This window comes from Protomyctophum bolini, assembly GCF_963924005.1.
Source record: "Protomyctophum bolini genome assembly, chromosome: 4".
Lineage (NCBI taxonomy): Eukaryota > Metazoa > Chordata > Actinopteri > Myctophiformes > Myctophidae > Protomyctophum > Protomyctophum bolini.
The window spans coordinates 11,887,654-11,915,259 of record NC_137865.1 but is presented as its reverse complement, the minus strand read 5'-3'; the positions used below and the strand labels follow the sequence as shown (position 1 = coordinate 11,915,259).

At 42.1% G+C, this 27,606-nt stretch overlaps 1 protein-coding gene across 1 annotated transcript; it reads left to right on the top strand.

Annotated features, from left to right (window-relative positions):
* Positions 1-11,633: 11,633 nt before the first annotated feature.
* oaz2a (ornithine decarboxylase antizyme 2a) lies at positions 11,634-15,866 on the top strand (the record flags this gene model as incomplete). The annotated part of the gene is made up of 5 exons (XM_080762067.1): positions 11,634-11,699; positions 11,781-11,915; positions 13,705-13,877; positions 14,461-14,546; positions 15,224-15,866. 5 exons carry the CDS (start codon positions 11,634-11,636, stop codon positions 15,358-15,360), a joined length of 597 nt encoding a protein of 198 aa, XP_080618193.1. The 3' UTR covers positions 15,361-15,866.
* Positions 15,867-27,606: the final 11,740 nt, after the last annotated feature.

Sequence of the window (27,606 nt, the reverse complement as noted above, 5' to 3'; positions counted from 1 at the left end):
AGGTGGTGACTTCATGGTCGTTCGATTGAATTACCCTTCAACAAGCAAGTATGAGCTCAGAGAGCAAGATGACACCAAGTCAGTGTCACACGATGTGTTCTAAAGCGCGCACAGAGAATTATATTCCACATTACAGGACTGTAATGTACAGGTCACTGTGTGTGTGTGTGTGTGTGTGTGTGTGTGTGTGTGTGTGTGTGTGTGTGTGTGTGTGTGTGTGTGTGTGTGTGTGTGTGTGTGTGTGTGTGTGTGTGTGTGTGTGTGTGTGTGTGCGAGAGAGTGCGAGGGTGCATTCATGGAATTAATGAGACTGTGGTAGTACAGGGAACATATTACAGAGACAATCAGCTTATGGATGCTAAGTATTACTCCAGTCTAGAGAGAACAGTACACCGCTCTCACTCATGTGCCCTGGCGTCAGTGGCGTGAGTCGTGACACAGCAAGCGTGTGTGCGTGCGTGCGTGTGTGTGTGTGCGTGCACAGCTGGCCTAGAATCCAGTCCTGCCAAGTTCCCTTCTGAATCTCATTCTGAGTCCTCAGCTGTCACAATGAAAGATGGAAAACAAACAGAGAGACAATACAGGGGAGTATACATACCTTTTTTACACTTCTTTAGAAATATTTTCCGGATGGGTAATGATCATTAGAGCAATGGGTATCGAGGCTATTAGAGCAATAACCCTCCTATCTCCCAGACTCCATGCATAGAGTTAGGAGTTTGAATTAATTATTATTCATTATGTGCAGGATGAGATGTGTTGGGACTTGATTTAACTGACTGATTTAACCTCTCTCCCACTTACCCAGTTGATCATCCTCCGCTGTGCACCCGTGCCTAAGGTTACCTATACCCCTAAAGCTGTATAGGTCAGTCCATGATAAAATCAGACTAAAACTTTCCTTTTACCTTAAATTGAGGACAGTGACACAAGAATGTAAAACCTGCAGATGTGATTGTTGTGATTATGAGCATGAGTCAAAACAGCATTTCCTGGATGGTGAGTAGGCCTATCATGTGGGATGCTACTAACTACTAGACAGCAATGTCATTACATCAAGGAGGTGGTCCTGATGCAGTCCATTGCATGTTCACATACTTGTTTGCACATGTACACACGTGCAGACTCAAGTGGTGGATATGACGTATAGAGCAATGGTTCCCAAAATGGGGGTCGCCAAATTATTTTGGGGGGGTCGCCAGATGATTAGCTTAAAGTGCAGCATTGTTTTCTCACACACACACACATTTCTAAAGTTACAATGATTTTTAAGACCTTTGTAATAACTAATTGGCCAAATTGTCGAATATTGTGAAATATTTATCTGTGGAACTGAATCAAACTGAATATATAAATATGCCCAGAATTCCAAGTTTTTGGAAGCGGTTTATCACGGGTTAGGCTTCACGTCTGCTATACAATTACAATACCGGTGGTTCTCAAACTTTTTTATTTCATGGACCGCCATAACTCTGAGGGTGTACAAATGAAACCAACAAAATAATGGACCCTTAACCCATTCTGGGCGGGAACCCCTATTGGTATCTTACCCCCTCAGGCCGGGCACCCATATTGGGGTTCTGTACAGTATGTACAGTATTCAAAAATGTAAATTTTTTGATGCTGCTATATAAATATTTGAAGTTTTTCAGAAACCTTAGGTCAGGATTTAGAGGCGTTTTTAGAATCTGCCTTAGGCCTAAATGGGGTGTTTTTAGTGGTACTACATCTATTGTGTCTATTCTGACTCAGTAACTTTGCCCCAAAATGTACCAAAGTACCCAATTGCTCTGGGAGTGCTGACCCTGTACTCTCTGATGATGAAATACATGTGCTGTATTCAAGGTCAAAATATGCTTAGTCCTTAAGGGTCCAATTTGGATTAAATGAACATCCATTTTGGATCCTTGCTAGAATTTCACCCACAGATTTACACCTGTAAACCTGTGATGTGACAAATAAAACAGATTCAGATTCTGAAGCCATCAATCTCCGGTGAACTTGATGTTGGGCGAGGGTCTCCGTCACAGTGAAGGAACTCCCTCCTTCATACATTATTTGGGCATCCTCTATTCTATTCCTTTTCCCCCAAGGATTCCAGGACAGGTCAGAGACTGGATTAATTAGCTGTTCTGCCCCCATGCACTTTCTCTTTCTTTGTACATTCCTCTGTTCCTTTGGTTCCCACAGTTTGTTGTTGCTCACTTGTTGTGTGTGTGTGTGTGTGTGTGTGTGTGTGTGTGTGTGTGTGTGTGTGTGTGTGTGTGTGTGTGTGTGTGTGTGTGTGTGTGTGTGTGTGTGTGTGTGTGTGAGAGAGAGAGAGAGAGAGAGAGAGAGAGAGAGAGAGAGAGCTTGCATCATATTGAATCACATAATCACATAATGGTGGATAGAGACAGTGTGCAGATGTTGTTGTTGACAGAAATGACCTTGCAAATCATGAGGGTGGTCCACCTTAGCATGTCCTAAAATCAATCCCCAACGTAGGCCTACCCAGCGTGTAAAATCCTGAGTGTTTAGTGCTGTTAAATATTTGATCCCCCACCTCCCAGGACAGATTGAATCCCCAACTCCGTTTCACATGATCTTCCCTTTGTCTGAGGGGTGTGAGGATCTCAGAGGACAATGAAAAATACCAGGTCAACGGTGTCACTCTCAAGCAGCGGTGCGGCATTGAGCTGAAACATGAGAGTTGTTCTCCGTTTCAGCCACCATGTCGCGTGTGATGCGATGACGACAGCTAGGGAACTTCAAGGGCACCCGAGAGCCTTTCTGTTCTGAAACCTTAAACCTTCGATGAGCTGAGATTGGGGCCATGCTAGGATAAAACTGCCGGTTTGTGTATCCATCTCCTGCAACAGAAGAAATATACAATGCGGCTTCTGCAATGAATAGAAAATATAACCACCACGCCTATGAAGCCACATACCTGACAAAGATCACATGACTGCAGTTGGACAAAGCCAAATTAATTAATCATCTGGTCGACAGGCATGTATCATTTATCATCAGACATTAATGGATCAAAATGTTAAGTGAGTCACGATGAGAGGAAACTACAATTGCTAAATGCATCTGCATCCACAGACCTGTCACAGTAAAATAGTCAAATGATTCAAATCCTCAGTGGTCTTGGGCACAGACCCACAATGGCTATTTCCTTTCCCCATGGGGGCCTTCCATGCTAAAACTCAAGGTAGCCTACTCTAAAGTACTTGAGATAAAAACTTCACCAAACCCTCATGCTATCTTGATGCACTGGCAACTGCCACAGTCTGTAGTAGACTGTCAGAGAGAACACAGCAACATATCTGCAGCATCTCAGACAACGTTACATCACATGAGGCTGTTTTTCCATATCACCAGCAGGTGGTTATGAGGCCGTGCAGGCTGTCTGTCTGATAGGGCAGACAAGCCTGTCGCTATTAAAGCCTGCCTGTTAAAACAGTGATGTGAACTTAGGACAAACCCTTGTGCCAGGATCAAGTAGCTAGCCAGCTATCTCGTTACCAATCTGATAATCTGCATGGGGCACCTTTTCCACTCACTGTCTTGCATAAGGGGATCTATGTAGGCTGTAGGGACTTACATAATTAGACTAAACGAGCCAGCTATGAGTGTAATGACGAAGCTATAGTTGTTAGTGATACATTAAAAGAGGCACTTGATGACATTGACATTTCATCATTTTTATAACCACCATGAACCTGAACCCTGTCATAATAATATAGGCCTCTGAAGTTCTTATCAGTTATATCTGTATGGCGCCCCCTATTGAGAAATTGTCATAGGGGCTTTGTTTACATAGAGATTTGTTAGATCATTTTCAGAATCACAAACACACTTTATCAAGTATGAGGTTCGTGCAAGACATTTGGCACAGTGACAAACCCAGTATCAAGCAACCAACATGTACAGTAGACCTACAGGACATAATATAATAATATTATCGTGTATATAATTCAAGTACACTATATGAAATTGACTGATTCACTGATGTTATCCAGATGGGGTAAGTACAGAGGGGCAACATCATGGGATATCAGAAACATGCATAAAGCTGTGTGTGTGTGTGTGTGTGTGTGTGTGTGTGTGTGTGTGAGAGAGAGAGAGAGAGAGAGAGAGAGGGAGAGAGGGAGTTAAACAACTCCAACTATAGGTAACGTAAACAACTTCAACTAGGTTATGTGCAGCCTTCACACTCAGTGCAAAAACAGATGGTTTACAACTAAAGAACAAAGAAAGAGGTCATGCGATAACGACAAAATCCTGCCTTTTCTGGCTTTTTCCACAAAGCCTTAGTTGAAAAGTGTGAAACCTAAATACGGGCCCAGGAGCAGGAGGTATATATATGGCACAGTTTCAACATGCAGCACTTTAACTTGTAAACACATTGGCACATTACTTCCTGAATGGATGTCCAGTCGATCTTAAATCCCATAGCTCGGGTAGGGCGCTTATTGGCGCTGAGATTGGCTACTTGGATATCAGGGCAACAACAGCGCGTTCAGAAATAGCGCACTGCATGAGCGCACTCCGGTGCGGAATTTCCGATCGCAGTCGTATAAAGTATTTTACTCAACTACTGTACTTCAGTACAATTTTGAGGTGATTTCTCTCTCTTTTTTTTTTTTTACATTTATTTTCGGCCATTTGAATTATACGGTTATACCGCAAGTCCACAATGCATTGTGCTATTTTAAATCTGCTATTTAAAAAATAATTAATACATTTTATAAATGTGAAAAGGGACATTCTGCATATTTGACTACTTTCTACTTTCTACTTTTGGTACTTTAAGTACTGGTACATAATTTTTACTTGTAAAAGTCTAACAGAGTATTTTTCTACATGGCAGTATTGATACTTTTACTTATGAAAGATAATACATTTGAGACATTTCCGATTTCCCCAAAGTACAGTTTCATTATTCTAGAGCTGATGTCTGGTTGGTGGAAAATTAACCAACTCTACAGCCAATTACTGCAGGGCCGCACCTCCGAACCATGGGATCTAGACTGTGTTTATAAATATGGGGTTTCTTGCGGCCACTGAAGAGAGGTTTGTTGGTGCCGCTCCTGTAAACAACTACCAGGGATAAATAAATTAAATACATATTATTACCGTCTCCACATACATAGTCCCACACTACCGGACTTTAATTCTACCAGGGTTTTTTTCCTTACGGATGGTGCATTTCTCTGTGGAGCTTCTGTTAAATAGTCATTGTTTTGGTTGTCAACAAGGACACAAGTTTCCCGTTTCCTCCAGGCTATCATGCTGAACACAGAGGAAAGGTAAGGCAATGTTTTCCCCACATTCACAATATTCGTGCGTTCCTTTGTATCTATGCTAAAGCGGTTGTTTGGTTGGTAGACAAGTTGGTAGTGCGTTGGGAAAGACAAACCTTTTCATGACGCAGTGGGAAATGTTATTTTGCTTTGTTGTATTTTTTACCTTTAAAAATATATATAAACCCCCACAAATAACTGCTGGACAATATTGCGCTGGGGCTGCAGAAATGTAACCCCACCCGGTGCAACAACACCACATATTTGATATTCCATCTGATCAAAACTTGTTTATTATAGTTATTGTTATTGACATCATCTTTTTTTATAATCTTTTTGCCTGTGGTACATTTCCGTGTTTTATTCTTGCTGCGCACGCAGCTGTCAATGACATCTGCTGCTGAGATGTTAGTATGATGTACCCTATTATTTGACCAACCAAAAACCCAAAATATTATGTGATTTATTATTTCTGTTACATTGCATCATAGGAATTCATCTTGCAAAATTAAGTCTTATACGGTAAATTAGTATTTCTCATTGTCTCTCTACAGTAGGCTAGTGCTACTTAGAATGCCAACAATGTATCCCCCAATCAATCTCCCATGCCATCGTTGAAGAAATAACGTCTGCTATGCTAAAACGGCAATTTCTTTGTCGGTTAATAATATTATGGGTCTATGGGATGTTTGTTTGTTTGTTTGATTGATTGATTGATTGAATACTTTATTAACAGCTTGCAGAAAAAAGCACAGGAAAGTACAGTTCATTACAGGTCTGTACTAACAGTGCTATGGCTTTAGGGGAGCTAAAGTCCAAGAAAGCCTAGGCTTGTTTTCCATTGGGGTCCTGTTATGTATATCAACACAAGTTACTTGTTTGCTCAGATTAGCTGGATCTTGTGAACACCTTTCCATTGTTTTGCCTACTTTATTATCTGTAGACATTAGGACATTAGGCCTCGTTGTTATTATACGTTAATTGTTATTATTGTAACGGTTACATTATAATAATTTATTCTTATGCTTAAAACAACAACAAAAAAACATATTTTAGTATTCGTAATCGTAAGCTATTGTTATTATGTCAAAAGCTCAATAATGCATGCACATGCTGTGTATGTGCATTTTTCTATATATGCTTGTAAGGGAGAAGCTTGCAAAGACAATCACAGGAGAGTGCCGTTCAATACAGGTCTGTTAAGAGGATTTTAAACCCAAGAAAGCAAAGCACTAACGCTTATTGGGGTCCTTAAATGTCAGAATGAGTGTCTTCCATCCATGTGAGGCTAAGCAAGGCCATAGATGTTCATTCTTGTTGCATAACCCCCCCCCCCCCCCCCTCTCACCTTACCCTGTCTGATCCATTCTCCTCTTCACTCACATTTTCCTCTTTTTACTCTCCAAACCCTCTAACCAGTGTTGACATCGTGTTCCCTCTTTTACTTTCTTGATGATTTCCTTTTTTATTCATAGAAGTGTATATTTGTGATATTTCTTAAATATTCTGATGAATTGAAAATGGTGGACTCTGTTATAAACACGTCTTCTTTAGTGCTTTATCATGGATTAGTCCACAAAGTAGCAGTTTTTTATATTGATTGGCTTCGTTTCATACTGTGAAATAAAACATTTCAATCAATCAAAGCCATGTCTGCTTATATAAGCGACTTTGGGCTTATGTTTCTGTAAAGTTGCTAGTAATAAAATGTTACTTAGTAGTTACGGGTTGCGTTTTTTTGGGGGGGTCTTGTTTCCAAATAGGCAAGTATACTTATTATTGTTATTTAGTTGAGGCCTGAGGCCGAAATGCATGAATCCTTAAACATTCTCAAGAAATAAGAATGTGTATCTGAGCCGGTCTTGTATTCTTAATTTTGGAGTGCTGCTTTTCCCACTTGGGTGGTATTTTGTGTTGTTGGAATGTTTCAAAAAACATTGCAAATATTCCACATTTTATTTCAAGAGTCTTTGAAAATAACATATCTACAACATGATGCGACGCATTGTGAGCTTGTAGAATAGATCATCTATTTTCAAATGGCTGGTATAAAGTGCTAGTGTGGCCTAGTTGCTTCTTGTGGGCATGTTTTCCTACTGCCTTTCCCTCCCTCCCCCGAGTCCCCCGCCTTAGGAGCATCAGTGGAGAGGATGTCAGTTATGTCACTCAGAAAGTGCCTGGTTGCCTAATCTAGGTATTAGGTAATCTGATTGATTCTGTCCAGCCTGTGACAGAATCTGGTCACAGATGACCGATGTGACTACTCCGTCACATCTCAGTTGAGAAGTGGCAATGCATCTGAATGTTCGTACGAAATGCATATTAAATGAGTGTCGTGTCCTTGGCTTCTAAAGTATTCTCCTTTTCTGTGTACAATTCTTACCTGCCTATAAATCAAAGTCTATGGGATCGAACCCCGACCTCAGGGTTGACACTCTAACACCACAAGGCCACTGAGCTGGCCAACCCATAGTCTGAACGGCATAAAACCCATACTCTGAACGCCGCAACGTGAAGCCGAGAGCTGAGGCAGAGGCTTCGGAACACAAACTGATTAGATGTTCATAAATGAAAGCTTGCTGCAGCTGGAATTGATGTCTGAGTCACTTGTTTTTTCTTTCTTAGTGTACCACTCTGGTTACAGATGATGGCTCTAGTCTGTAATGATATTGTGTAACTGGTGAAAACTTTTTGAACACCAAAACAAAAGCTTGTCTTTTCTTGTCTGCATCAATAACAATGCCAAGTGTTGCATGTTAAGTCTAGTCCAACAATTAATAAGGTATGGTGTGGACTGGCTGAACTGCACTGGAGGAGATGTTATCAGACACAAGAATGACATAATATAACTTTGAGTTAATAATATGCTTTCCTGTTGTTTGCATGTGGCTTAATTTATATTCACCTTACTAAGAGGCACTCATTAGGCTGCATCCAACAAGTATGTGTCATTTGGATATGGAAAACACCTTGTCCTGCCAAACATTCATGCAAGCTCGGGGCATATTTGTGTCACACTGGCAGCAAATGACATATTCTGCAACCCAAATGTTTAACATGACTTTGTCAAAGTTTGTCACTGGTGGCAAAACCACGCCAGACTTGCTTCAGTTAAGCCATAGATTTTACCTAGTGGCTAACGGCTTTTATATTTGTAATGGTTAATACATGTGTTGAGGATATTGCAGTTATGCATGTGTCTCTTGTAGGCTACAGTATCAGCATACGTGCAACTTGTTTTAAAGTGTGTTACAGTCCATAAAATGACACAATTCATAATGATTGTTTTAACCTGGTGGTTCTTCAGGCTTCAGACTTGTGTCTGTTTTTTGGCATGTACTCTGGAGTCCAGTGTCCGGTTGCACAGCACGTGTTGCCTTCCTGTTTCAGTCTGAACTCATTTTCTGACGTGTCGTGCAAACCCTGTCAGACCTTGTGTCTCTGTTTACATGAGACCAAGACAAGTAGTCCAAGAAGAGGATTACTTTTTTAGAGTCAAGGTATTTGCCTCTGTGGGCAATACCTTGCCAGACATTACAGATTGATGGTTCTTAAATGACAAGGTTGTGTCCTGGGACTCAAGTTTGCAAGTCTCCTACATTGCTGGCTATTACTGCTGCTGATACTACTACTACTACTAATTCATTGCTCCTCTGCCGACAGTTGCATTTGGACGGCGTTACCAATTCGCTCCGGTTCATGTTTTCACGCCATCCAAATGCAACGTGACGCAGCGCACTCTGTGGAGCCCAGGCCTTACAGTGCAAGGACTCAATTTGTACTTTTTTTAGGCTAATAAACAAAATGCCAATGTTTCAGACATGCATGCACAGTTGTTGCACACAACACACAAGCTGATTTTTACCACTTTCACAGGCTCATACACACACATGGTGCATGCACGGAGCCACAATCTTTCACTTGTGAACATGCGCGCACACACTCTCACACGCTCTTTTCTGGAGAAGGGAAGGATGACGCACTTAGCATCCTCACGTCCCGCAGCAACACACACATGATTAATGTCTCACAGCCCTGCTAACACACACTCCTTTAAGATCACCACCCAGATTCCCATTTTTAGAGGTGACCTCAAGCTCATGACCTATTGCAGGCCTGACAAGCCGAAGGCCCTCATTTAGAGGGAATGGGACGGGACAGAGTATCAGAAATGTTGAAATGTCATAGGACAAGAGTGTAGCCTTTCAAAACAAGCTGCCATTCCTATCAAGGTCATATCTATATACGTCCGTCTGTCTGTCTGTGTGACCCAAAAAAATACTGTCCAAACAATAATAATTAATAGTTAGAGGAACTTGTGTGACAGAGAAGAGCAGCAGGGCGGTCATAATGAGATTGTTTTCCTCTCTACCGGGCTTGTCACCATGCAGATCAGGGTGCCCAGGTGACCTGCATGGTGAGTAGTTGCCAGAGCATCGAGGGCACACTTCTTCCCTCTTGTACCAAGATCGGCTGGGGATTTTCATTGGCCATCGGGCATCGGCCTGTCTGTGACATAACAGGAAATGGAGGGCGCTTTGGGTTGTTGTTATGGGTTGTTGTTGCGATGTCATGTCCTCCGTCAGGTCAGCCAATCGGATGTGGTTTCTGTTTAAACTTTCCTTTTCCTGACACATGGCTTGACTTTAGAAACCCACATCCTCGGCAGCTGCTGTCGAGGTGCCTTTGAAACACACCTAACTACCTAATACCTAACGGCCAACAATCATGTTGACTGTGGTTGTACTACTAGTACTACTAGGTCATTCCTGGGTGTGCAACTGACTGTGGAACCAGGCGTTGCTGTTGTTGCAGACACACACACACACACACACACACACACACACACACACACACACTCGACAGTGGCGGTTGCAGACTGTCTTTATGACTGCTCTGATATATTGCACTGTAACCCAAAGCGTGGACTGGGTGTTGCCGTGAACTCCAGTGAGCTATTTCAGAGGTGTTTACAGATCATGTGTTCAGCCCAACTGAGACCAACTGGACTCGGGTCGGCATCACATTCAGATCAGACTAATCTAAGATTAGGTTTAGGTAAAGTCGGGTATGATATTTTGTTTTGGTCTAGTATCTAGAAATCAGTACTTGACGAGAGACGAATTTCTATAAAACATGAGGTAAAAGTGGATACAAGGAATTTAAATGTCAAAAGGTGACTGATTGGCATGGGGTCTGATTTCTAAGCTGTAAGGATGGCTTGAGCAGGGCTTGAGAAACCACTTGGAGACAAATTTAGGCAGCTGGGTCTATGTGAACTTAATCTTAATCTTAATTTTGGCCAGATTGGTAAAGATTGGAGGGGGGTGTTTGAGTCTCGGCTCCATCAGGTCACGAGTCACGACATAATAAACTGAATCAAAGGTTAATAATTAAATGGGTAAAATAAATGGGTACGTTCTTTGAACTACTTGACCACACCTGATCACACCTGATTAACTCCGTTAAACATTGCTCTGTGTTTACTGTGGAATGGGTTGCTCTCATACAGCTGTTTTCCACTGTGTTCCATTACAGTTCACTTCCATTAAAGGTTGTAAAAGCATAAATACACTGGCAGGGTAGCAACAGATGACTGTCCCATCAGAACTGTCTGCTGGGTTTATTCCAATGACTTTGGTCCAGTATTGAAATACTGTGTTGACCATTTACATTACATCTAGCTGACTTAGAGCAAGTAAAACGAACAAATGGAATAAGTAATCAACCAACAGTAAGAAATACAAGGGACCGAGACAGTGGGACCATTAAGTCTAAATCAGAACTCTCTGAATAAAATAAAATAAAATGACATGACCGATGGTTGTGTCTTCAGTCCGCCACTAAAGTGGACACACAGACATCAGTCAATCGATCCATGCGTCACTGATCAACCTCTCTTCTCTCACCCATCAATCAATGGCAACCCATAATACTCTCACCTCTGGGTGACCTTCCTGCTTAGTCTCCTGCCCATCCAATAGTTTAGTGAACTCTGCCCATTGCCGAAGCTATAAACCTGGGCGCTACTCTCCCTCTGCCAACCTGGGGAGAGCCCCGAACTGAGCTCATCAATGTATGAGGAGTGAGCGAGCCGCTACTTACCACCTGATAGTGGAGTTTCCCCTGACATAGTGCGTGCAGTTGGAAGGAACATGTTATTCCAACCAGTTCCTTTTCCCTCCATCAGGCTGAGGGTATGCGGGGGCATGTTTTTTGTGAGGATACCATTTCCTACCCTCTAGGCCTAGGGGACATGGGGAGAACATGCAAACTCTACGCAGAAAGGCCAAACTCCACACATCAGCGCCGCCGCCAACCCCACCTAGGGTATGGGCGCTGATGGTGCAGAGGAGAGAACACGACCACAGCGTCCCCGCCGTCGACAGCGCTACCAACTGGGCCACCGTGCCCCTTTGTGAACTCTATCTGACTCTCTCCTTTTCCTCTCTCTCTCTCTTTGTTTGTGTCCATCCAGTTCCTGGTTAGCGGGGTCCAGACTGTGCTGCTCGACAGGGGGCCTGGGGCCTCTGTGGTGCTCCTGATGACCCTCTCCCACAGCAAAAGATCCCGGGTGGGCGAGGGACTATCAGGGATCCCTCTCTTAGCGTGCTAGTACACAAGGTGAGACATGCACGCACGCACTAGTACACAAAGTGAGACACGCATGCACGCACTGGTACACAAGGTGAGACACACACGCACTGGTACACAAGGTGAGACATGTTCTATGTTCCCTGCTTACAACCCACCTAAAACCCTTACCCTAACCTTTTTTTGGGGTAAGCGGGGAACATGGAACCCGGGAAACTTGATGTTTTGGGGATGACCTGTGTCTGTTGTGTCTGTTTCTTTGAATGTTACTTTTACTTTTTGCATCACCCTTTCGCTCAACAAATATTTAAGACAGTACGCAGACAATCTCCCCAGCTAGTTACACAATTTGCTAATAACTGATTAAAATGTTGCTTTGTCATGGCATTATCCTAAACCTCCCTAAATGTTATTTCTCCCCAGTTATGTACTCCCTTCAGTGACTTCTGCTGCCTACACATCCAATTCAAAACACTGGTGATGGACCCACTAACAAATCAAGGGCATGGCATACCCGTACCAACTCCACACCCCTTCCCCCACACTTACTGTAGATTAGCTAATACAGGAGGTCTGTCCCTCCCTTCCCTATAGTCAAATTTAAATACTTTCATACTCGCGAATCGAGCAGGTTTGACCGACATTCCAATACTCACATTTCTGCTTGCTCGCCCCTCTGTCCTGGAGGCTGTATTTCTCTCTATGCTTATGAATTGAGCATGATTGAATTGTAGGTCAGGATGTATGTGTAGTGTACATGTATCTCTATCCGTCTATTATCATAATAATAATTATAATAATCCTTGTTGTCCCCGATGGGATATTTGTCTTCACAAGTCAGTTCAGTTCAAGGAACACCAAAAAAACATGCTGAACAATACAGCAGAACAGGTTGAACTAGAAGGATGCAATCCTGTGAGTGTGGTTGCCTAATGCCTATCTCTATACTATAGGAATACTTTACAATTCGAAGAGTTGAGTTTGGTATATGGCAAAAATACCCTGGGAAGAATTTCGTATCGCTGGCCAATCGAAGGGGAGAATAGAGAGTTATTGCACGATTTTAAAGGTTTTCAATGATTTAAGCGCTGGTCAATAGTCCGCTTGCCAATGACACTAATAATACCTTTGTACAGTAATAACGCAATAATAAACTAGAAAAGCAGTTCCTGCAGAAACTGCAATGTATATGATACAGTAGAAAATGTATTAACCCATTTTGGGCGGGAACCCCTTTTGGACAACATTATGTTATAATTTAGCTATTGAAAAATAGCAGATCTACAAGCTCATAGCGCGCCACCAAGTGGTCTGCTATTTTATTTTAGAAAAATCGTGAAAATATTTATTTCAGAAAACTGGAGGATTTAGAAGATTTTCTTTAAATTTCGAGTTCAGGCCTAAATGTATTAAAGCTGAAGAGAAAGTAAAAAAAGAAAAAGACAAAAATGGACCATTTGTCCCAGCGCTGTGATGATGGATGGTGACGCATTCAGTGCCGCCCCAGGAAGTGGAAGACGTTTGAATGCGTTGCTATAGCAGCCACCGATGGCACCTCTGTGTGAACCTAGAAAGATCTGACCCTTCCTCATGCAAAAGCTTTTACAAAAGAAGAATACAAGCAAAATAACTGCATAAAGCTGAACATGTTGAAGTTTGAACTAGATTTCCTAGCACAAAGTACGTGGAAGTAGTTGGATGCCAAAAACAAAGTGGCTGTAGAGAACTTGTGTGTGTGTGTGTGTGTGTGTGTGTGTGTGTGTGTGCTCGCTGGAGCGAGCCCACAATAACTGGTGTTCTCCTTTCTCCGCCCCACTAGGATGACCGACTGTCTGTGAGTCGCCTAGCCGAGGTGAACGGGAATCCTCCTGTTCTCCACTTCCACTACCAGCTCAACGAGCGCCGCTCAGCCTGCTGGGACACGGCACTGTCCGCTGGAAGCCTCTTCCTGGAGATCCCCCCTGGACCACTGGTAGAGGGCAGCAAAGAAGGGTAAGGCTGACCCATACTGTAGTAGACACTCGGATAAAGAAGCGCAGTAAAAATCCGGCTGTTTGACTTGATTTAAAAGTACAAAAGTATTGGTATCAAAGACAGTGTGGAAAAGAGTGTGTGCGTGCGTGCACATGCAAGTCATGCATGCATGTGTTATGGTACTTTCTGTGTTCCATTTGGGTCGGAGCTGTGCGTTCTCACAGGACATGCGTCATGGGGGTGGGGGTTGTGTGCCATGCTGGTAGAGCAGAGTCACCTTGGCAGCTGTCGGCGCGCTGCCAGCTGCATTATATAACAATGCAGCGCTTATGTAAAAACATAAAACATTAAAAGCTCAGTACATCATCCTCCCTCCCTCCCTCCCTCCCTCCCTCCCTCTCTCTGTCTTCCTGTCTCACCCCCCCCCCCCTCTCTTCCCACACCACCCCTTCTCTGTTTATCTCTATTTTGTCATCTTCACTTTTTCTCTGTCACATTTTTAAGGTTGTTGGATTGGAATTACCAATATTGCTGTTTATAAATGCACCATTTGCCATTCATACAAATGTTTAACAATACAAAATCTCTCTCTCTCTCTCAGTCTCACTGCTCTTCTGGAGTTCGCTGAAGAGAAACTCAAAGTCAACCACGTGTTTCTTTGGTTCGGCAAAAACCGAGAGGATCGATGTAAGACCTTTTTGCAAACATTTCTTTTTTTATTGACATTATATTTTATCACACGGCACTCGGGAAGTAGAGTAGAGACATCACATTATGACATGCATTCAACCCCTTAACATGGTGACCGGGATTGTGGTCGTGTGTACAGCCACAATGTGTCTTCTAATGTGACAAGCGGCCACAAGCCTGGTTGTGTTGCGACATGAGCTTTTAGACTGGCTATTTTCAGTTAACACCTTGAGAGCCCGGGCCTATTTAATCCATTAATAAAATGTGCCCATCGTCAGGAAGCGCCTCTAGGCTATAGAGCGATGCGATCAGTTTTCATAGCACTAATTTGATGGAGATTATCAATCAAGTCCAAGTGCACATGCCCGTGCACTTGAAATTGACGTGATTTACGTCATGGGTGTATGTTTTCTGTAGAGGGAAAGAAGTTTGATGACCAGCAGTGGTTCCCTATGGAGACTCATATAGGCACCTTTGTGTCTCCATAGGGAACCACTTCTGGTCATCAAATTACTTTCTTGGGAATGCGACAAAAACAAACCAAGAAAAAAAGCCATGAATTCAAGTCTCAATGGAGTGAGTAATCAATTTTAGGGGTGAAGTATCCCTTTAGGTATATCGTGTCGATATACCTAAAATAATATTTTGTGTGTGTTATTGTGTTTGCCATCCAGCGGTCGTCATCCGGTCCTTCCACTACATGGGTTTTGAGATGGTGAAGCCAGGGAACCCGGCCGTTCCGCCGCGGCCAGACCTTCTCTTCATGGTCTACTCCATGGACGGCGGCAACAGCAGCTCCGACGACGACTGACTGGCCACGCCATGTCGGCAGGCTCCACCCACATCCCGTGTGACCCCTCCCCCTCCTCTGACGCTGTTCCTCCCTTCACCTCACCCTGCCTCCTCTTCCTCTGATGAAGAACAGCCGCATCTCTCATGGGGGGATTTGTAACCCCTTCATCTAACAACCCTTCTCTCCACTTCCTCATGTGACATCATCAACCCAAAAACCTCTCCGAACCTAAAATCCAGTTGTGACTGGAGGAAGCGGGGAGGTCTCATACATACCGTTTTGAAGACTCTCGATAAAAGGAGAAGGTGTGTTTGTGTGTGTGTGTGTATGTACTGTATGTACATATATATATGTGTGTTTGTGTACGTTCTGGAATTAATTTTTCCATTTTCTTTCTCCCAACCATCAACCCACGATGTGTTTAGTTTTATCTGCGTGCTGCACCGCAATGAGACAACTAGCCTTTTCTTTATAGCATTCTTAGAAAGTAGTTCAGATAAAATAAACTGTACAAAGCAAGTATTTGGGGGGGGGGGGGGGGGGGGGGAACAATCTTCCTATTGTTTAGTTTAACTGTTTTTGAGGAAGAATTGGGGAGAAGCTGATCCCTGATCAGGCTCTGTGGTGGTCGCCCTCATCATGTTGAAATATCACATCATCATTCCAACTTGTGTTATTCGTTTTGAAGCCCAAATTCTGTCTGTTTGACAAAAAACATTTAGTCAAAATTATGTAGTCAACAATTGTAGGATTTCTGTGTACATTGCATTTAACTACCACTCCTTACTTAACCCCTGGCTGTCAACGAGATTGAACCTGGGGGTATTTTTGGTTACAGGACAATCTGTAACCACATGGGCAGATAAAGATTCAGTGTTGCCCCACTCCTTGTATCTATTCTGGTACTGGCAGTTCCCCCTTCTAAGATCACAGGATCCCTATTTTTAATGTCAATGAATTAACTAAAGCTTATTCTAGAGTTGTTTATCCGCTAAGCTAAATGCCTGAAATGTACAATGTCAACCTGCAATGTCGACCTGAGAAGCTGAATTATAGAGCAGGTGGAAGGAGGCACTGTAACTACTATTAAGCTGTTTGTTAACTTCACTATTCACAACTTTCTATCTCGCAAACACACACCTTTTATTCGTTGTAAAACACCGGAGGAAAAAAAAAAACATTGCAATACAACATCTAATTTTGTAGAGCAGATCTACCAGTACTGTGTTTTTCACAAATCTAGCTCTGTAGTTCTTAACCACTTGAACCCCATTAACCAAAAATGGCAGATCCACAAGCTCACAATTGCTCACTATTTTTGACGATGAGGTTTGGTGCAGGGCGGAAACAGAGTTCAGTTCCCTAAGACGACAGGGGCTGAAGTGGTTAAAGAGGTCCTGCAGAGCTAGAACTCCACAACCATTGTATATCGCCTCCGAAGGAAAATATGTCATGTTTTTTTAATGGGGGAAATGGAGGATTTCTGTGCCTAAGAAAAGAATGCAATGACTTTTAACTTTAACATTTCATTCTTGAGTCTTACTTTAGAATCTGTCCTACTTCACCATGTGTATTTTGTTTGTGTACCCTGTTGTCTTCCCAGCACCCTGTGAGGGGAGACCATGAATTTACAGAAAAAAAAGATCCAAGAAAATATGCCAAAGAATCCATATCCCATATAGCAGGTTGATGCTTTTCAAGTCGTCCCTGATTTAAATTCAGCCGGCTTTAAACCGGTCTGAAAAGAACTGGTCAAATACATTCCCCACATCAGTAACAGCATCAAGCTCTTGTAGACTTGGTGGAAGTCTTGTCTTACAAAAACAAAACAGCTGTAACAGCTGTGTGATTACATTTTTTTCCCTAAAAGGTCACAGGCCCTGACTGCTTAACCAAAAGAATATACAATTACATGCTACCATTAAATGCTACAATTGTCCACTTAATAATAATTCAATTGGTGGAACAGTACATACTGTACACTTTGAAGTGATTTGTTTTTACTGCTGCTTGACCGTAGGACAGCACAGTGCTCTAAATAGGAGCCTGTTTTCTTTTTTTGTAAATGCCAAGAGAGGGAGAGCTTTATTTTTGCATGTGTGAATAAGTCATTAAGTCTTCACTGTTAATGAATGAGCTGTGACTATAAGCTGTTAGGAAAAATGGCAAGATATTATTCTCAGAGGTATATTTTTCTGTATATTTCTCAATTGTTCCTTTTTTTTGTCTTCATGATAGCTTAGAGGGGTTATTTGTTTACATTGACTTAGCAACTATATGATGACAATCCACTCTTGTATACTTTTGGACATTTTTGTCTTTAGGGGGGGGGGGGGGAATAAAGATGGTTATACATCTTCCTTTTGTGTGTTTTATGATGAATACAGAAATCTACTCTGTGGTGACCGCTGGCCAAGTGGTTCAGGTGCATGCCACATATAGGCTTTGGCCTGACAGCGCGTCGCATGTTCGAGTCCTGTTCATGGCGACCTTTGCTGCAGGTCTCCCCTTCTCTCTCTCTTTCCTGTCCATCTTTACTTGATACTATCAATAAAGGCAGAAAAGCTAAAAACAAATTAAAAAAATAAAGAAAATAAATCTACTTTGCTAAGTTAATTGCAACACAGCTGAGTATATCAAACATTTCAACGCCATCACGACCAGCCAAAATACATTTCAGTTGACTAAATCAAGTTAACTAATATCTTATTTAGTCAAATACAACTTTTTGAGTACAGAATACACCTTCCCTCCCTATGTCACTCATCACATGATGCCAAGTTCTAGACCTCCAGTTCTAGGCTACACAGAAGGTGGGGGGGACAGGAGCGGGGACGACTTCTTCATTATTTCCACACAACTTTTATATATATATATTATATTATATATTAATGTCAATGTTGAAAATGAGTGGTATGTCCCTTTAACTTGTGGGCCATATTAAGTGAAGGTGGAGGCTGCTAGTGCCATGTGTGCTTGTTTGATCTTATGTCTATTAGTGAACAGAGGTTGTTCTGCCAAGCTCCCTGGCCAAGTCTCAGACCCACACTGGATGACTCTGCTAGTAATCCATGACTCAGCTCAAACAGTGCTTAGAGATCATGTTGGGGCTATATGCTTGCTTTACAGTGTTGAGGAGCAGTACATTTTGTGATGCGAAAAGTAGTTCAGCTACTTTTTGGGTGATTATTTTCACAGTAACTAGCTACTAGTGAGCTACTAGATGTACTACTACAATATCTAGTATGCATACTATCTAGTTTGCAGGTACTGTAGATATAGTTATGCATCTGGCCATCTGCACACCAACCAAAATGATGCTTTCACCTGCAAACTTCGTTTGGCAACTTGGAGCCACCTGGCTCTTCCTCAGACCTGTAACACTATATTAGCCATTAAAACTTGTATTGAACTGCACTTATCTGTGCTTTTTTGCAAACTGCTAAAGTATTCAATCAATCAATCCTTAAAAACACAAAACAATGTAACTTCTGCTGTCTGCCAGCATTAGCAGACTCCAGGTTAGGACGTTAGGAATCTAAATATGCTGCTAATCCTCTGGACCAGCGGAGCAGAGGAGCAGATAGTCCTCTATTAGCCTTAATCTTCCTTCCATTTGACATAATCTAAAGTCTCGCCTCAGAATGAGGTTGATCAGTGGTCACTGCATCATCTGTCACACCACAACGCAGCACGCCACGGAAGCTGCACCTCTCATTCATGACGTGTGTGTGGACGTGCAGCACATCCATGGGACAGGTTTCCTATGTGTGTGGGCTGTACTGCACGTACATCCAGGAAGTGAACCTCTCATTCATGTGTGTGGGCGTGCAGTACACCCAGTAACTACACCTCTCATTCATGTGTGTGGGCGTGCAGTACACCCAGTAACTACACCTCTCATTCATGTGTGTGGGCGTGCAGTACACCCAGTAACTACACTTCTCATTCATGTGTGTGGAGTCTGTGGACCTTATACGAGTATAAAGAACCAAAAAGTGACTGGATATGTCAGCCAAAATGGAAGAGAAAAGAAAGGAGAGGAGCTAGGCAAGTCCCACATAGGACCATTCTAACCACTCTCCTCAACTAAAAACGACTAAACTAAAAATCACATGAGTGTAACTGTAACAGGACAATGAGGACATGCCGCTGTTCTGTGCTGCATTGACTGACTGAGTGAGAATTTGAGAAAGCAGGAGTGAGGTACTGGAAGGCTTTTATAGGGGTGTTGGGCGGGGCAACACCTGCAATCAGGAATGAATAGCAGGTGTGCAGCCTAATAAGGAGCACAAGCTAGTTAACCAGATTTTAACCCTTAGCATGATCTGTCAGTTGCAATGTTTACAAGTTTCAAAGGGTTAGTTTTGTATTTGTTACTCATATATACTCTAAGCCCTAAGGTGTGGACGTACATTATCCAGGACAGGTTTCCTGGAATTCCAGTTTCTTCCCAGATTGGCTACAGAAAGGCTGCTGTGAAATATTACAGACCGACAGACATTTTAATTTCTTTATTTGGTATTTTAAGTTCAATACAAAAATCATGTCAAAATCCAAATATATCAGAGTAAAAAGGGCGTATGCCCTAGCTGCCAAAACATGAAAAAACAATAGTTTTAGAATTGTACCCATGCAGGCATGTGTGAGTGGTTTGGTATTTCTGATCCAGGCCCTGTGGCACCAACAGATCTGTGTTATGGACTTCCTGCCTGTCCAGCTCTGGGCTTTATTACATAAGTCCTGCTGTCCCATTTGCAGAGTGTAGAGGAGCCACATAACCTTGAGGAAGGCAGATGGGAATGAATTATGAAACTAACAGGGTTTCAGTATAAAATGTCAGACGTATCGGGATGATACTTGTAAATGTGTTCATGAATATTGGACTATAAAGTGCACTTTAGGAGAGAAGAGAAAAAGAGAGCATCTTTTACTCCCTCACTGTCACACACATACCAACCACTTAAACGCCTAGGGCTAGGCGATACTTCGATACCCGAAAGTCCCTCAGGGTAGGCCCTCTATGCTGGTGACTTCTGTTTTTATCCCATACTGGGGTTTAAGAGGATAATGTAGACACATGCAGTAGTTACTATATTTACACTGACACACATAACGCTTGCACACAATTTACGACACTCGCACGCACACACGCACGCACGCACGCACACACACACACACACACACACACACACACACACACACACACACACACACACACACACACACACACACACACACACACACACACACACACACACACACACACACACACACACACACACGCACACACACATACGTAGAATGGTAATGATCTAATCCTAAGTCATTGCTGTGATAAATATTTAATATTGTTACATAAGTGTACCATTAGCTGCTAGCAGATAGAGTATCAGACCACCAGTAAAGTACAGTAGTTACACAATACTTCACTGGAGAGACATATTAGATATTGTGGCCTCTTTCACGCTACCAGGCACCAGCATCCTTTTATACGATCTATAAATGGTAACTTTGTCAGTTTATTTTTTATTTGATTTTAGTTTGTAAAGTGGATTTGCTAGACTATTATTATATATTTTTAAGGCTTAGTTTTAGGTTAGTTTTGTATTAGTTTCAGTGTGTTTTAGTGTTGTTGTCAGGGGTCAAATTCGAACATAAACGATAGCCCGATCTACAAGCTCACGAGCATTAAGGACTAAAACTAAAAGATTTTCTCTGCAAACCACTGATGCTACCAAAAGTATAAAGTCATACCTGATAATGAACCTAACTGATGAAATACATTTAAGTTTTAGTCATATTTTAGTCATCTGAAAAGTTTTATTATTTGTCTAGTTTTGATTTTGTCGACAAAAATATATACCTAACGGTAAGACGCCTGGGGGAGAGGTCGCACCTGGGTGACAGCAGACTGTTGGGCGAGTGGTGGCACTTTGGAATAGGGGTCAGATCAACATGGAATGAATTCTCTACTGGCCATATAAGGAGCATGTCTTGAGTGTACAGGGTTTGATGAGGTCAGATCAACATATGGAATGTGAGAACAGGTCAGCACCATACAGTATATGGAGATCTAAGGGTGGTACATACACACACACACACACACACACACACACACACACACACACACACACACACACACACACACACACACACACACACACACACACACACGTGCATGCACACACACACAGACATTCACCAACACTGGGTTCCAGAGACGACAACCATACAGCCCACAGACTAAGTAATTCCCTTGGACTGCAATGGGACCCAGGCAGAACTTAGCCGAAATTAGCCTGTTCACTCTCTGCCTGCCTGGCCTTGCTCTCTCTTTCCTGTCCCGAGCGCTGCAGGAAGGGCAGAGGATCGTGGGAACTGGCGGCCTGAGAACGTGTTAACTCTGAAAGCTCCTTCCAGGAGGAGGACAACGTGACAAAAAAACCCTGAAAACTGCAAAGACGAAAGGAAAGAAAGGAGAAACCCAGGAGGAAACTGGAGAACAATGGAGAAATGGTTGTTACACTACCGCCAGGGCCCACTATAGACAGGCTAGGCCAGACTGGGTTTACTTTGGGTGGGAACCTAAAAGCCTTGTTGTACTGCAGAGGGAACCCAGCCTATCCAAACTCATTGACAAAAAACAAGACGTAGTTCCCACACTGACCTTTCCCACGCTGTTGCCCGGCACAGCGTGTTTGTGTTTGTCTCTCGTTGAAGCGCTTCCCCTCGGACTCGGATAAGACAATGAAAAAATAGACTGGATTGTTTGTCTTTCCTTATCTTGATGAACTTGTTTTGCTTTTGCCGTTCATTTGGAATTGAGCCCCTTTTTTGATTTATGGTTTATTTTATTTGGAGATATTTCAGTGGTTTTAATTGTATATAAACATTGTTTAAAAAGCAAATTCCTTCCGACCCCTCTGTTTAGTTCTTTGTATGGTATTTGTTTATTTTCTGTTCTTTCTGTTACAAGTTGTAAATAAAAGCATTGGCTATTAAATACTTAAATGCACCTGCATTCAGGGCTGTCAACATTGCCTATAGATCAGTATAGGTACTATATAGATCAGAAACGCAGGTTTCTGATTCCCACAGTTTTGTGACCACGGGTTCACAAAATAAACATTTCAATATACATGGGAATGTATGTATTCTTGTCTGTCAAAACTTCCCTTATGAGACCCTCCAAAGACGTTGTAACTGTTTCTCAGAATGTCACCAGCCAGCACCTTCCTCTTAAAGTCAGACACAACCCCTGTCAAACTGTTTATATAATAGTTGTCTCCTCCAGGCTGAAGGTATGGGGAGAGAGTATGTTTTGCACTCCATCCGTGTGTCCGTCCGTCCGTCTGTGTACAGCTAATCTCCGGCACCATTAACCCGGCCACCAACAGGTGGATTTTTGCAAAACACATTTTTGGAACAAAATGCCTCAAATCATCCAATTGCCATCCAAAGAAGAAATGGCACCCTTTTCACCTGGCCTATTAGAGTGCCACCAGGAGGCCACAACCTGACCTGCCCTGGTGGAGACCTGTGCCCCAGGGGCACTTTATCTAGTTATTCTTAATTTCACGATGATAGTGATTCTTGGATAAATCCTTTTAGCAGACCTTGTAATCTTGTATTATACTGTACTTTCCCCTGCAAACTGTTAAAGTATTCAGTCAACCAGTTATAATTATATGAGGGACATTGTTTTGTTGATTAGGGATCCATTTCATATCAGCTAAAGACACTGTGAGACATTTTAAATGTCATGAGACTATCATCAAGAAGGCCTGTTGGCTCAGACCAGAGCCATAGAGTAAGACAGAGTTACGACAACTCAGTTCACTTCATGGAGTGAGTCCAATGGCGGCTCTTCTACATAGACTTCTATTGGCGAACAGTGACAAAGGCCTGAACCGGAGGTTTACGGAATTCATTGGAGTCTATGGGCTTGCGCGAGTACACGAACCACGTGACCGGGCTGTTTTCTGCCCCCTAAATGTCGTAACTCTGTCTTACTCTATGGCTCTGGCTCAGATTAAACTCATATTACTGATGATATACCAAGCTGGCATTCACGCCTATTGGAGACATTTATCATCTAATTTCATGAATTTAAATAAAGCAAATGTCTGTTAAATTTGAAAAAACCCAGCCCGGACCGCTGCCGTAGCAGTTTGGGCACAGAGCCTGACAGTGTGTTGCGGGTTCGAATCCCAATCATGACGACTTTTGCTGTGTGTAATTCACCGTTTCTCTCTCCCCGTTTCCTGTCAACTGTACAACTAGTGTTAAGTGTATACTATCAATAAAGGCAGATAATTTAAAAAACATAATGCAAAATACAAATCTTTCTGGGGGCCAAACAACTGTAAATCATAAAACATTAACCAAATATCCCAGCAAACTTATTTATGGACAACATGTTTTGCTTATTTTTTCATTGAGAGGCAAACCCCATGCTGTCATAACCTGTGAGTGACCATTAATACAGGTCATTACGCCTTTATAGAGTTGTGACACTGTCCTACAGTTTGACCCCTATTACAGTCAATGGTGTGACCACTGCCCTTTCCGAGCAAGTTCACTAGCTATGCTTCGTATTGTGATTCTTGTCATCTCCGCTGACAAAGCCAACTTTACAGGAAGCTATGCCAGATATGTCCGGGCAGTCACTGCCTTTCCACTATATGTAGAATAACAGTTTCATCAGACAATCCCTGATCGCCACAAACAAGACCAAGGCGAACAAAAAGGGGGATTTGAGCAAGTCCATGGACAGCGGTTGTGCCGACTCCAGGGAAATTCTTTCCATACTTGCCTTCTGGTGAGTCACCCTACGCCTGACTGCCCATGGGCAAAACAAGGGCCGGGAGTGTAGGTCCAAACCGTCCAAAGCAAAACACAGTGTGTATTTGGTGATGTGTGTTTCTGTGTCAGGTCATTGGAGGTTTATTTTGATATGTTAAATAAGAAATAAAATATTTTAACTGTATGTATTTATAGACCTACAGTGTGACATAATTGCTATCACTATTGATTCATCATTCCAGCTATACATAAATGTGTCTTACTTAATTATGTTTTGCCTTACTGGGGTATAGACCGTCGACAATGGACCTCCAGAGTTCTCGGTCACTGGCGTTCTTTACTATCTGCGACCAGGTGTATCTTGGTGTCTGCCTGGAGATCCCGCTGCCATGTTTGTGGGCTGGCCTCTGTTTCTCTCACCTTGAGGGTGAGAGCCTGTCTGGTGGTGTGTGTCACTGGTTTGCACAGTTTGTGCCCTATCCATCTCCATCTTCTTTGTCCAATTTTGTCTGCTGCTGGGAAAACAACAAAAATGTATCACCAGCTGAATATATACAGTTGAGTTATACAGTATTTGGGGTGTAGTTGGGTGTAACACCAGGACTGCTGTTAACACTAACTTGTCATCCAGTAGCCACTAGCCAGCCAACATACTGTAGCTGGTCATGTGCCACTCTCATGCCCTCCATTGTTGGCTGAGTGTAAGGTGACCTGGAAATAAGAGGTTTTTACAGTTTTACAGTATATTACCGTATGTACATCCACAGCCTTGCAACATTTCACTGAATGATAACAAAACATAAACAACCTCTCATATGGCAGCTACTTCTGTGAAAGTGCTTACAGTATGTATACTTCAACTACCGTAAACTAGTCTTTACCCAAACTAATCTCAGTGACTGTCAGAGCGAGTGAGAGGATGAGATCTCAGCAGAGGTCATCTGTGTTTAGGAATAACAGCTCTTCTCATGATCTCTTGTGCAACGGCACAGCCATATTTCCGGAGCATCTGCCTCAGGGTGATTCATGTTAAGTTAATTTGATCTTACAAATACTTTCTTTCATGTATTGCTGCTGTGCAACCACCTAGTGGCACACCTCACAAGTCTCAAGGCCTCGCTCTGTCACTGCATTTGCCTTGTTGTTATTTGTGGATGTTGAGTTCACAAAAACATGCAATCTCTTCCCCAGCCAACCTGCAGAAAACAATATACTGTGTATAGATGGCCACTCCAAACCCATTGTCTTATAGGTCAGAAGTTCTCAACCAGTGGCCCTTGAGGTGATTCCAGGTGGTCCCCAGCTAAATGATGGAGAGTGGTAACCAAATGGACACTTATTAGAGGTGTCTATTGAGAGGGGGGGGGACGGACAACATCAAAAGAAGTTGAGCTGCAGGGCGTGTCAGGGAGACGTCCAGCTCAAGTAGAGTTAAGACGTTTTTGTCAAAGTGCTTTTTAATACTTTTCATTGGTTCAATTTTCTTTTAACCAACACTCAGACGTAAAAGGTGTTCAATAGCATTGATCTAAGGAAAGAATTAAAAATAATGATCAAAAATCAAAAATTGAGTTAGGTGGTTTCTTCTGGACAGCAACGAAATATTATTAAAAAAGAAAGAAATACTAATATATTGTTGCGAATGCAATGAGCACTTACTATGAGACCTAGCAGATCATGTCTGTCTGTGTGTCTGTGTGTCTGTCCCGCTATACGTCCAAATATGGAGTGTGTTGCATCAGCAATCACTCAGCTCCATATATGGGCACAAAAGGGGCCAGGTCCACATATACAGTAACAGCGGGACAGACACACAGACAGACAGACAGACATGATCTGCAGGGTCTCAGCTGCGTTCGCTTCCCGCGTTTGCGCGTCTTACTGGTAAGTATGGTAACCTATACTGTATGTAGTAGGGGTGGGGTGTGACGATATATTTTAACAGCGATACGTATCACGATACATTTTGACGATACGATACAAACTAAAACGATTTCCATTTCGATATACTTTCGATTCTTGAAATTAAAAACGATTTTTCGATGCAGTTTCGTTACAGATCGTTACACCCCTAGTATGTATGTAGCCAACATTACACTTGCAATATATACGATATATACTGTATTTCTTTAATCTTTTGTGGGGGAAGTGAGACTGATATGAAAACAAAATCCCAACACAATAGCTAGGCCTATTACGGCATCTACAAATAAAGGACTTACCGGTTTAGTGTTTCTCATCTTGATTTCCCTGGTTTATTTTTTCCTCTACAAATGTTTTCCTCTCAAACCAGATAAACTCCTGAGAAACAAATGTTTTACTTACTGTAAGTAAAAGTATCAATATTGCAATGTTGAAATACTGTTACAAGTCTAGAATTAAAATAAATACTTGAGTAAAAATAGTACTCATTATACAGAATATCCTGTTTCACAAGGTATCTAATTTGTGTTAAAATCTTTTGAAATGTAGCCTATATAGGGCTGAAGTGCATGGTCAATGTATGTCAAAAAAGTAACTAGTAAATCAAATAATTGTAGTGGAGTAAAAAGTACAATATTTGCCTCTGAGATGTAGTGGAGTAGAAGTGAATTTACTGAAAATTGTACAGTACAGAGTAAATGTACTAAAGTATGTACTATGTAATGTACAGCTCTGGAGATGTAGTCCAGTTTCCATGTAGGAAACAGCTACAGTAACATGTGGTGTGAGGGAGACCTCTACAGTCCTGTTAAGGTCATTGTCAGTTTACTAGTGTGTACAGTAGGCCTATGCCAGCAACAATATCAGCTTAGTGTAACTATGATAAAAGGTTTTGCACACTGAATGACACTATTATTACAATTTTCACTCGATGGCAACATAAATCAGTCAAGTTTCAACCCTTTTCATATCAAGGTCCACTATTTATTCGGCATTCGATCCAGACCACCTTTTAATGAGATTTAGCCTCTCAGACCCAATTCCATGCTGTAGCCTATTAATGTTGGTACCATAGTAGATATAACAGGCAAGCGTTCATCAAAATTATTCTACATTCGCCAATTGTGTAGACTTCTTCTAAATTATTAAAGTAATAGATGTTTAACATAAATTAAGTCTCGTTAATCTCTCAAGAGTTAAAGATCTAATAAGGGTCCAAGTACAGTACTATATTCATGTGCTGTCAGTCTAATATAATTTCTGAATTTTGCTGAGCGAGAAGTGTCAGTCGAGAATAATTTCAGATTTTTTCTGAGTGAGAAATGAACAGATGTAAATACAGTAGTTAAGTCATTCAGTATAACTGACCATACTTTCAAATTAATGAGTATGACTGATTTAACCAAAGTCATGATTCTCATTCCAATTGGTAAAGAGAGCAATGACATGCACATCCCAAAAACAGGATTGGGCAGGTGCCGAGTGATGAACACCAACATCATACAGAATAAAAAGAAAATGCATGCACACGAG